The following is a 12,173-nucleotide window of genomic DNA, read 5'->3' as shown; positions in this document are numbered from 1 at the left end:
CTGAACCCGGGAGTTGGAGGTTGCGGTGAGCTGAGATCGTGCCACAGCACTCCAGCCTGGGTAACAAGAGTGAAACTCTGTCTCAAGAAAAAAAAAGGAGCATGATGGCTCCACCCTCCTGTGTTGACTAGGAGGATTGTGTGATACGTGGTGAAGCTCCCTGCCTTCGGAAGTTGTCTAGCACTAGGGGTCCTATTAGGTTTAACAGGGAGTGCCCATTTCTCCACTGCTCCAGAGACTTTTCCAGTCCAACTGCAGTGAGGGCAGTTGAAGTCAGTCCCTCCTCCTCAACTAATGTCCAAAATCGTCCTCATTGCCTCCTGCCTTGGGGCCTCCCAGGCAGAGATGGAAGAGGCAGAGACGCGTGGCCTGGGCCTGTCTTGTGATCCTAGGTCAGCCGGCTCCATCTGCCTCTTCCTAGGCATCTGTTACTCAGGGTCAGGGGCCCTCAGCCAGTGTTGAAGACAGGCCTGTAATCCCAGCACTTTGGGAGGCAGGCAGACCACTTGAGGTCAGGAGTTTGAGACCAGCCTAGCCAACATGATAAGACCCTGCCTCTACTAAAAAAAAAAAAAAAAAAAAAAATTAGCCAGGTGTGGTGCCGTGTACCTGTAATCCCAGCTACCCTGGAGGCTGAGGGATGAGAATCACTTAAACCCAGGAGGCAGAGATTACAGTGAGCCGAGATTGCACCACTGCACTCCAGTCTGGGTGACAAAGTGAGACTGTCTCAAAAAAAAAAAAAAAAGAAGAAGAAGAAAAAAACAAACCAAGCCCTGCTGAGCATTGGGCCACACTGGGGCTTTCCCTGGATCCCCCTCCTCCATCCTCTCCTGCCTCTGACCAGCCACCCCATCTACGTCCCTCGGTACTCACAGAGACCTCTCCCAGTGCTGGCTGGAGGATGAGGGTGGACCGTGAACCGCTTCTCACCAGGAGTGGGGAGGAGCAGCAGGTCCCCGCTCTGCCACTCCCTCCCTTGACACGATGCCTCCCTCTGACCCACAGGACGGGAGTATGACAAGGACGGGAACCTCCGGCCGTGGTGGAAGAACTCATCAGTGGAGGCCTTCAAGCGTCAGACCGAGTGCATGGTGGAGCAGTACAGCAACTACAGCGTGAACGGGGAGCCGGTGAACGGGCGGCACACCCTGGGGGAGAACATCGCTGACAACGGGGGCCTCAAGGCGGCCTATCGGGTGAGAGCCCTTCTCCCCACACATGCCCAGGCCCGGGCCTGGCTCCATCCAGAGGCCTGTCCGTAGAGGATCGTCACGGACAGCTGGGGCCAGCGCGGCAGCCCTGCCCACTTCCATTTCCTCTTCCGCGAAAGGGGTGGTGGTGAGGACCAATTGAGAGGCTGACCGTGGAGGCCTCGGTCACAGCACTTGGTACCAGAAGGCTTTGTGCTCTGAGTCTGGCCCGACAGAGATACAGGAAGGGGCTCAGGCTGGACTCACCTGAAGAGCCTGCCTGTTCCCACCTTTGCAGGGGAAGCCACCACCAAGTCAGTCGGCAGTGGGTCTGGGAGGCTCCTGGGGACCAAGCAGCCAGGGCAAGGAACACTGGTCATGGGGCCAGTTCTGGGTTCAAGTCCTGGCCCTGGAGGAAGTCACTGAACCTCCTTGAGCCTAATTTAACTTGGCTGTGAGTAGCTACCACCTGCGTTATCGGGTTGTTGGGAAGATAAGACGACTTAGACACAGCCTGACCCAGAGAGGCACTCAGAGATGTTCGCCGAGACAGCTGTGAGAGGTAACAGGCCACGAGAGAAAACAGCATGCATCTGTCAGAGAGATTCAGACAGGACTTCCTCCCAACCATGGCGATAAGAGCGGAAATCCATAGAGCCGTCATTTATTGAAGCCTTATTAAGTGCCAGGCTTGGAGTATTCCCAGCAGCTTTATAATTAGGTATGATAATCCCCATTTTGCAGATAAGCAAACTGAGCCCAGAAACACGATAGGTTGCTTAAAGTCCACAAGTCAGTGACAATGTATTGAGAATCTTCTACCCAGCAGGGCTGTGTTTGAAGCTCATCCAGCTCTCAACAAGCCTACACTCTTAGTGGCAGCTAGAAGGAGAAGAGAGGCAAATAAATACATAATACATCTGTAAGATAATGTCAGCTATTGGTAAGGTGATAAATATAAACTAGGGCTCAGTATTAAGGAATAATGGGGGGACACTGGCCACAGCAGGCCTTCTGGGAGGTATGACATTTGCGTTGAGACCTAAATGATGAGGAAGAGCCTGGGAAAAGCTGGGGACATGGTCTCAGCAAAAGGAAAAGCAAGTACAGAGGCCACTAAGTAGACACAAGCCTGGCATGTCCAAGGATGGGAAGAAGGGCGGGGCAGAGTGGAGGGAATGCAGGGACCAGAGCACTCCAGGCCTCTGTCGGCTGAGGAGGGGGCTTGGGTTTTACTCTGGTTATGATAGACACAATAGAGTTTTTAAATAGAGGAATGACGTGATTCAACTCATCCTTTAAAACAGGGGTCGGCCGTGCATGGTGGCTCACGCCTGTAATCCCAACACTTTGGGAGGCAGAAGTGGGCGGATCACTTAAGGCCAGGAGTTCAAGTCTAGACTGGCCAACATGGTGAAACCTCGTCTCTAGTAAAAATATAAAAATCAGCTACTTGGGAGGTTGAGGCACGAGAATCGCGTGAACCCAGGAAGCAGAGGTTGCAGTAAGCCGAGATTGCCACTGCACTTCAGCCTGGGTGACAGGGCAAGACTGTGTCTCAAATACATAAATAAAAATAAAACAAGAGTTGGCTGGGTGCCAGCCACACCAGTAATCCCAGCACTTTGGGAGGCCGAGGTAGGTGGATCACTTGAGCTTGACTTCAAGACCAGCCTGGGCAACACAGTAAAACCTCGTCTCTACCAAAAATACAAAAACATTAGCTGAGCAGGGTGGCCCACATCTGTGGTCCCAGTCACTCAGGCGGCTGAGGTGAGAGGATCGCCTGAGCCTGGGAGGTGGAGGTTGCAGAGAGCCGAGACTGTGTCAGTGCACTCCAGCCTGGGTGACAGAGTGAGACCCTGTCTCCAAAAAAAAAAAAAACAAAAAAAAACGAGGAGTCACTACAGCCCATGGGCCAAATCTAGCTGTGAGCCTGTTTTTGTAAGTGAAGTTTCTTGGGGTCACAGCTGGCTCCATTTGTTTCTATGTCTGTGGTGGCTGCTTTTCTTTTCTTTTCTTTCTTTCTTTTTTATTTTTGAGACAGGGTATCACTCTGTTGCCCAGGCTGGAGTGCAGTGGGGATATCTCAGCTCACTGCACCCTCCGCCTCCTGAGTTCAAGTGATTCTCTTGCCTCAGCCTCCCAAGTAGCTGGGATTACAGGCAGGCATGTACTACCACACCCAGCTAACTTTTGTGTTTTTAGTAGAGACAGGATTTCACCATATTGGCCAGGCTGGTCTCAAACTCCTGCCCTCAGGTGATGTGCCCGACTCAGTCTCCCAAAGTGCTAGGATTACAGGCGTGAGCCACTGCACCTGGCCATGTGGCTGCTTTCATGCTGCAGTAGCAGAATTGAATCCTTGCAACGATGACTGGTAGCCCACAAAGCCCAATGCACTCACCCTCTGGCCCTCCACAGAAAAGGTTTGCCGGCACCTGCCTCCTGAGGTTCACTGAAGTTGCTTTGCCAGGCGGGGTATGGAATTGAATCAGCCTAAGTCAGAAGACTGATTGGAAATCTGTTGTGAGGCTGTCAAGGCAAGAGACGGGGTAGACCAATGCGAAAGGGGAGCAGTGGTCAGTGTTTGGTCTGAGAAAAAGAGAAGAATTGAAGCAGCATTCTGGGTTTGGGCCCTGGGACAATGGATGGTGGTACCATTGACTATGATGGGGAATGTGTGTGTGTGTGTGTGTCTGTGTGTGTGTGTGTCTGTGTATGTCTGTATGTGTCTGTGTGTGTGTGTGTCTCTGTGTGTGCATCTCTGTGTGTGCATCTGTGTGTGTGTCTGTGTGTCTGTGTGTGCATCTGTGTGTGTCTGTGTGTGTGCAACTGTGTGTGTCTGTGTGTGCATCTGTGTGTGTGTGTCTATGTGAATCTGTGTGTGTGTCTGTGTGTGTATCTGTATGTGTCTCTGTGTGTATGTCTGTGTGTCTCTGTGTGTCTCTGTATCTGTGTGTGTGTGTTTGTGTCTGTGTGTATGTCTGTGTCTGTGTGTATGTCTGTCTGTGTCTGTATGTGTGTATCTGTATGTGTCTCCGTGTGTGTGTCTGTGTGTGTATCTGTATGTGTCTCTGTGTATGTGTGTGTCTCTGTGTGTGTGTCTCTGTCTGTGTGTATGTGTGTCTGTGTGTGTGTCTGTGTGTGTCTGTSTGTGTGTGTCTGTRTSTGTGTSTGTMTSTGTGTRTRTCTGTGTCTGTGTRTRTCTGTGTCTGTGTGTCTCTGTGTGTGTGTATCTGTATGTGTCTGTGTGTGTGTCTGTGTGTGTGTGTGTCTGTATCTGTGTGTGTCTGTGTGTATGTCTGTGTCTGTGTGTGTATGTTTGTGTATGTGTGTGTGTATGTGTGTGGGTCCTGTCGTTCTATTTGTGCCATGCTAAGTTTGAGCTGCATCTTGGCTGTCCAGCTGGCACAGTTGAATATACACCTCAGGGAAGAGGCTGGAGCTGAAGGTATAAATGTGAGAGCCATCAGTGCACAGAAGGTATTTGAAGCCATAGGGCTGAATGAGTGCAGATCAAGAAGAGGGCTTCCCTAGGCTGAGCCCAGGCCCAGATCTCCAGAAACTGATCCCTGTCCCAACATGGGGGAGCTCCCTGAGACCTCCATACCTGTCCCCTCCTTCACCACCTGCCATGGGAACCCTGAGCTTTGGTGTTCTCTCCTCCCAGGCCTACCAGAACTGGGTGAAGAAGAACGGGGCTGAGCAGACGCTGCCCACCCTGGGCCTCACCAATAACCAGCTCTTCTTCCTGGGCTTTGCACAGGTGAGTCCATTAGGAAACCATGCCACACATGGTACATGCTGCCATCTCGATGTTTCAAGAGCCCAGACAGCCAAAAGGCAAGTTCCTCACAGATTGAGAACGTCCTAACTTATTGGACTGTGCACAGTGTATCTGCCCTGTCATTAGAGGGATGCACAGAAGGGCCAGGAGTACTAATGAGGGGATTCCTGGATCTGGTGAATGAGAGGTTGAGGTGACCACTCAGGGCTCTTCTGGCTCGAGGGTTCTAGAGATTTCTTTTTTTTCTTTTTTTTTTTTTTTGAGATGGAGTTTCACTCTTGTTGCCCAGGCTGGAGTACAACGGCGTGGTCTCAGCTCACTGCAACCTCCGCCTTCTGGGTTCAAGCGATTCTCCTGTCTCAGCCTCCTGAGTAGCTGGGATTACAGGCACCCACCACCACCCCTGGCTAATTTTTGTATTTTTAGTAGAGACAGGGTTTCACCATGTTGGCCAGGCTGGTCTCAAACTCCTGACCTCAGGTGATCTGCCCACCTCAGCCTCCCAAAGTGCTGGGATTACAAGCGTGAGCCACTGTGCCTGGCAGAGATTTCTTAAACTTAAGATGCCTGGCCAGGCACAGTGGCTCACACCTGTAATCCCAGCACTTTGGGCAGCCAGGACAAGCAGATCACCCGAGGTTAGGAGTTCGAGACCAGCCTGGTCAACATAGCGAAACCCTGTCTCTATGAAAAAATACAAAAAAAATAGCCAGGTGTGGTGGTGGCCGCCTGTAGTCCCAGCTACTCAGGAGGCTGAGGCACGAGAATCACTTGAACCCAGAAGTAGAGGTTGCAGTGAACCAAGATCATGCTACTACACTCCAGCCTGGGAGACATAGCAAGATTCTGTCTCAGAAAAATAAAAAAAACGATGCCCCAGGTCATCCCGTCAGTTGGCATTCAGCTGGTAGCCTTCTCCTGGCACTCAGAGCTACCAGGCCATTAGACAATTTGTTCTGCCCAGGAAATGAGATATCTGGACTAAATCCAGGCTTTTCCAACTGGTGTTTGGACACAGTCCTTTGTTCAGATGGAATCAAATGCAGGTGCCTCAGAGATGCTGCACTGGCCAGAGGAGAACAGTTTGGAGACAGCTGTGTTAGAGGCCGTGGGCATGGGGGTGGCACATGCCCACCCTACACAGCCCACTCTCTCTTCCCAAGCCACTCAGGGAGTCCTCCTGACTCCCTGGGATCTCAGGATCAGGTGGAGGCTCATTCCCCTGCTATTGTATTTTCTGGTTTTTGTTTTCTTGGAGACAGATTCTCCCTCTGTCACCCGGGCTGGAGTGCAATGGCTTGATCTTGGCTCGCTGCAACCCCCGTGTCCTGGGTTCAAGCAATTCTCCTGCCTCAGCCTCCCTGGTAGCTGGGATTATAGGCACGCACCACCACGCCCAACTAATTTTTGTATTTTTAGCAGAGATGGGTTTTGCCATGTTGGCCAGGCTGGTCTCAAACACCTGGTCACAAACAATCCACCTGCCTTTGCCTGCCAAAGTGCTGGGATTACAGGCATGTGCCACCATGCCCAGCCTTGTCTTGTTTTTTGAGACAGGATCCCACTCTGTCACCGAGGCTGGAATGCAGTGGCGCAGTCTCAGCTCACTGCAGCCTCGACTTCCCCAATGCAGTGATCCTCCCACCTCAGCCTCTCCAGGAACTGGGACCATAGGCACGCACCACCACACCTAGTTAATGGATATTTTAAAAATGTTTTGTAGAGATGGGGTCTTGCCATGTCCCCCAAGGTGTTCATGAACTCCTGGGCTCAAGAAGCCCTCCCACCTTGGCTCCCAAAGTGCTGGGATTACAGGTGTGAGCCACTGCACCTGGCCTCCCCGCTATTGTAATCGGGGTGATGTGGCAGCCCCAGGGCCCCGCAGTGACCCTGACCTCTCCCTGTTGCCCTTCAAAGGTCTGGTGCTCCGTCCGCACACCCGAGAGCTCCCACGAAGGCCTCATCACCGATCCCCACAGCCCCTCTCGCTTCCGGGTCATCGGCTCCCTCTCCAATTCCAAGGAGTTCTCAGAACACTTCCGCTGCCCATCTGGCTCACCCATGAACCCTCCTCACAAATGCGAAGTCTGGTAAGGATGGAGCGGAGACAGCCAAGATGGAGGGGCTGAGGATGAGCCCCCGTCCAGCCTCCAGGGCATTACTCAGCCCGCTTGGCCACCCAGGGCCCCGCTTCCCCGCACTGGAGGGTTTTCAGCCAGAATGGAGCCCGTAGTGTTGGCTCTCAACAAAACCCTCGATCTGATCCCCTTTGAAGACATGGACATCCCAGGCACACACGTGCGCCACCTTCAGCGGGCATTCGGGTGTCAGGCTGGTGGCTCATCAGGCCTGGGCCCCATGCTAACAAGCGCCAGATACACCACAAATACCACTGTGTCAAATGCTTTCAAGATATATTTTTGGGGAAACTATTTTTTAAACATTGCGGAATACACTGGAAATCTTCAGGGAAAAATGCATTTAAAACACTTTTTTTTTTAAAGGAAAGAATTGGTATATTTATTATGTTCTGTTTTTCTAAATAACCTGTGGACAAGGGAAACCCCGCTGACTTACTCCCCCTCTTCCCCACTCACTGTGAGGCTGGGCTGAGGCAGGGAGCCTTGGGCCACAGAGCAAGTCTCCGAATCGGAGAGCTGCCTCAGCCCTTGGGATGTGTGACTTCAGCTCCTGTCACCTCATGCGGAGGCGTGGAGACCAGTAGAAGTGTGGAGGCCAGGCAGAGGGAAGAGCCAGCTCTGGGGGCCCAGCTCGTGGGCACTGCCCCTTCAGCTAGCCTGCCCCTGTCCCGACTCCAGCAGTGGGAGCCCTAGCAGGGAAGTTCTGATCCCCAAAGCCACAGCAGGGGACTGATGGCTATGGCAGAATGAGGCCAGGTCAGGACCCTCAAAAACCACCTGGGAGCACCAAGCACCCTGAATCCAGACTGCAGGAGTCCTGCGGGGTGAGACTCCCTCGGAGTTACACTGCTGGCCACAGGTGTCTCCCTCTTGGCCCCACATTTTCGGGCTCCCATGTCCATCTCAGGGGCCAGTTACCTCTCTGCAGCAGTCCCCCAGCCCAGCCACGCCAGAGTCTATCTGGCCAACCCTCTTCTCCAGAGAAAGGAGAAAAGAGAAAACAGACCAGATGTGGTGGTTCACTCCTGTAATCTCAGCACTTTGAGAGGCTGAGACAGGTAGATCACTTGAGGTCAGGAGTTTGAGACCAGCCTGGCCAATGTGGTGAAATGCCATCTCTGCTAAAAATACAAAAAAAAAAAAGGAATGGTGGTGGGCACCTGTAATTCCAGCTACTCAGGAGGCTGAGGCAAGAGAATTGCTTGAACTCAGGAGGCAGAGGTTGCAGTGAGCTGAGATTGTGCCACTGCACTCCAGCCTGGGCAACAGAGTGAGAGTCCGTCTCAAAAAAAAAAGAAAAAAGAAAACAGCTCTCACCTCCCGCGGGACCTAAATCTTCCCTCTGAACACCATCATCCATCACATGGCTGGGCCTGGCTCCTGGGACCGGTCCTCTAGTGCCTTATCTGAGGCTGCAGCCCCCAGTCTCCACCCCCAGGAGGCAGCCCCAGCCCCTAGATGCCCCTTGGCTCCTCAGTGCAGCCCCCAGGTGTCCTGATGGAAACATAGGCCGTAGTCCCATTCCCCCAGTGCCTGCAGGGCTGCCCCCCACGGCTGCCCATGAGCTCTGGCCTGCAGGTCCGTAACACCGGGCTTCGGGAGGCTGTGGAACCGCTGGACTCATCCTGGGCTGCCATCCATATCCATCCCTGGGTTGAGTCAAGACATTGCTTGTAGCTAGATGGATGGACTCTCCTTTGAGCGATGCTTTTAGCCAGGGGATGTTGTAAGGGGAAGTTTCCTCAACCCGCTCTGGCCTATGGTGTCTGTCCCCTCCCTGCGACACAGCTTCTCCAACAGCAGATTCATGGGCTCCACCAAGTGGAAGCACCTGGAGCGGCCACTGCTGTCCAGTGGGAAAGCCAGGCCGCGGGACAGAGGCAAGGCGGTACATGCCCTCCACAGCTGAGGTTTTCCCACCTCAGCAGCCCAGGCCCCCTGGCCCAGCCCTGCCTGGACAGTGCCCTCCCCTCACCTGAGAAGCTGGAATCCTCCTGCCCAAGAGGAAGCAGAGAGCACAGGGACAGCCCTGCCACCTTGGGGTCAGCCTCCAAGTTGGTGCAGGGTGTCGAGAGTGGATTCCAGATGGAGGCCCTGGTCCCAGCAAGTGGCAGTCCCGGTAGCTTTGCAGAGGAGACAGGAACCCTAGAAGGAGCTGGAGCAGGAGCAGGAGCTGGCTGCTGTGTCCTTGCCACATGGAGGCGGGCTTCTTCCACCCATGGCGTCCTCTGCCTCCCCGCCACAAGCCCTCCTGCCTTCCACATGGAGGGAGAAGGTCCTGCAGCATCAGCACCGTGGGCTTGGAGTCCCTGGACAGAGGCAGGTGTCCCAGGGCTGGGAGTGCAACCTGAGGGGATGGAGACTGCACTCATGGCCCAGGTCTGCTGCGGCTGGCAGGGGGCGAGGAGAGAAGAGGGCTCAGGCCCAGCAGGGATGGATGCCCCGCCACTGCCACTACCCACTCCAGAGCTTTAAGGAAGATAAAGTGAGACCCCTCCCCTTAGGCCAGCTTCTCTGTGGGTGCGTGGACATGGGGTTGGGAGCTGGGAATCTATTTTTTGTATTATGATGTTTTGTGCTACTGTAGTTTTGGTGTGGCACTATTGTAATTGAAATAAAATACTTGTACAGAGGGCCATGTGTCTGGGTATCTGTCCTCCCAGGGTGCTGTATGTCCTGTGAGGCTGGCACAGGGTTGCCCACCCTAGCCTCTTCAGGGCTGGGTGCACCTGCCCCCAAGAGCAGGAACCTTGGACCCTGACAAACGCCAGATTACTCAGTACCTGTGCCCTGGCCACCCTTCCTTCACGCACGATTGTGTGAGCACCCCCTGCTGGTGAGAATAATGCACATCACCACCTGGGTCCAAGAGGCCTCCTGGTAAAAATAATTTCTCTGTTATCTTCGAGCAAGGGAGTTTCCAGGTCTCAGATGCTTGGGCAGGGAAGGCAGTAGGGAAAGTCAAAGAAAGGTTCAGGGAGGGCCGGGTGTGGTGACTCACGCCTGTAATCCCAGCATTTTGGGAGGCCGAGGCACATGGATCACCTGAGGTCAGCAGTTTGAGACCAGCCTAACCAACGTGGTAAAACCCTGGCTCTACTAAAAATACGAAAATTAGCCAGGTGTGATGGTGCACACCTGTAATCCCAGCTACTCGGGAGGCTGAAATGGGGGAATCACTTGAACCTGGGATGCGGAGGTTGCAGTCTGCTGAGATCGCACCACTGGACTCCAGCCTGGGTGACAGGGTGAGAATCCATCTCAAAAAAAAAAAAAAAGAAAGAAAGAAAAAGCAGGGCACGTTTGCTTACGCCTGTAATCCCAGCACTTTGGGAGGCTGAGACAGGTGGATAACTTGAAATCAGGAGTTTGAGACCAGCCTGGCCAACATGGTGAAACCCCATCTCTACTAAAAATACAAAAATTAGCTGGTCTTGGTGGTGCACTCCTGTAGTCCCAGCTACTCAGGAGGCTGAGGCAGAAGAATCGCTTGAATCTGGGAGGCGGAGGTTGCAGTGAGCCAAGATCATGCCACTGTACTTCAGCCTAGGTCACAGAGCAAGATTCTGTCTCAAAAAAAAGAAAGAAGAATTCAAGGAAGAGTCCCTGATGTACACTGTGCCTCCTGGGGTTAGCATATGTCCTTTGCTCTGCCTGTAATGTTCTTGCCTGATACACTCCTACCCAGCCATGAAAGCCCAGCTAAGCATCTCCTCCTCTAGGAAGCCCTTCCTACCCTCCCAGTCAGTATCAGGAAACACACAGGCTTCCTTCTCCTATCAGAGTGTATGAGTTTGCTACGGCCACCCTAACAAAGTACCACAGACTTGGAGGCTTGCACAACAGGAATGTGTGGTCTCAGTTCTGGAGGCTCCAAGTCCAAGATGAAGGTGTTGGCAACACTGACTCCTGAGGACTGTGAGGAAGACTCAGTTCAGGCTCTCCTGGCTTCTGGCAACCTTTGGTGCTCCTTGGCTTGTAAAAGTAACAGCCGACCTCTGCCTTCATCTTCATGTGACGTTCTCCCTGCGTGCATGTCCATCTCTGTCCAAATGTCCCCCTTTTATGAAGACACCAGTCACACTGGATTAGGGCCAACCCTGATGACCTCATTTTAGCTAATTACATCAGCAATGACCATAATTTCAATTTTTTTTTTTTTTTTAAAAAAAATCTCGTTCTGTAGCCCAGGCTGGAGTACAGTGGTGCAGCCTCGGCTCACTGCAACCTCCACCTCCTGGGTCCTGGTTCAAGCAATTCTCCTACCTCAGCCTCCCAAGTAGCTGGGATTACAGGCACAAGCCATCACGCCCAGCTAATTTTTTGTGTTTTTTAGTAGAGATGGAATTTCACCATGTTTGCCAGTCTGGTCTTGAACTCATGACCTCACAATCTGCCCACCTTGGCCTCCCAAAGTGCTGGGATTACAGGCGTGAGCTACCGTGCCCATCTCAATTTTTTTTTAGACAGTCTCACTCTGTCCTCAAGTGATCCACGCACCTCTGCCTCCCAAAGTGCTGGGATTACAGGCATGAGCCACCACACCCTGTCCCTATTTTCAAATAAGTTCACACTCTGGGATGCTGGGGTTTAGGACTTCAAGACATGAATTTGGAGGGGGAAGACAATTCAACCCATGACACAGAGGTCCCAATTCTCTGGGCTGTGGAGGTGCCAGCACCATCTCCAGTGGCCCAGTGCCTGGCTGGGGACCAAGCACATAGCAGGGCATGGTGACCGTTGGCTACATGGGCAGGAGACTGAAGGACGCTGGAGGGTAGATGGCCGTCAGCAATGTGTAACTCAAGGGACCACCCCACAATGTACCAGTGCCTAGCCTGATGGGCTAGGGTAACCAGAGAAGACTTCCTGGAGAGGAGAAATTTCAGCCAAGCCTTAACCCGGGATTCACATCCCATGGTACCCATGGTAGACAGAATGACAGTCTGAACGGGCACCCGTGCCAGGGACAAAACTCACCCAGACTCTGCTCCTGCCTTGCTTTAAAAGGAGGGAGTCAGCCAGGTGCAGTGGCTCACGCCTGTAATC

The 12,173-nt window shown here is 53.0% G+C and overlaps 1 protein-coding gene across 5 annotated transcripts in view; it reads left to right on the top strand.

The window, feature by feature from the left end:
• The window catches only part of ECE1 (endothelin converting enzyme 1), a 130,008-nt gene extending 121,246 nt beyond the window's left edge, over positions 1 to 8,762 (top strand). For all 5 annotated transcript variants that reach the window (XM_032300679.1, XM_032300681.1, XM_032300680.1 and 2 more), the window contains 3 exons: positions 1,009 to 1,199; positions 4,867 to 4,962; positions 6,901 to 8,762. In XM_032300679.1, coding sequence (XP_032156570.1) covers positions 1,009 to 1,199; positions 4,867 to 4,962; positions 6,901 to 7,077 — 464 coding nt within the window. In that variant the 3' untranslated portion in view covers positions 7,078 to 8,762. The remainder of the gene's footprint in view (positions 1 to 1,008; positions 1,200 to 4,866; positions 4,963 to 6,900) is intronic.
• Positions 8,763 to 12,173: the final 3,411 nt, after the last annotated feature.

This window comes from Sapajus apella, unplaced genomic scaffold (assembly GCF_009761245.1).
Source record: "Sapajus apella isolate SASKATOON/1434 unplaced genomic scaffold, GSC_monkey_1.0 scaffold43, whole genome shotgun sequence".
Lineage (NCBI taxonomy): Eukaryota > Metazoa > Chordata > Mammalia > Primates > Cebidae > Sapajus > Sapajus apella.
Note: the sequence above shows the minus strand (reverse complement) of the source record. Positions and strands in the feature narration are given on the sequence as shown.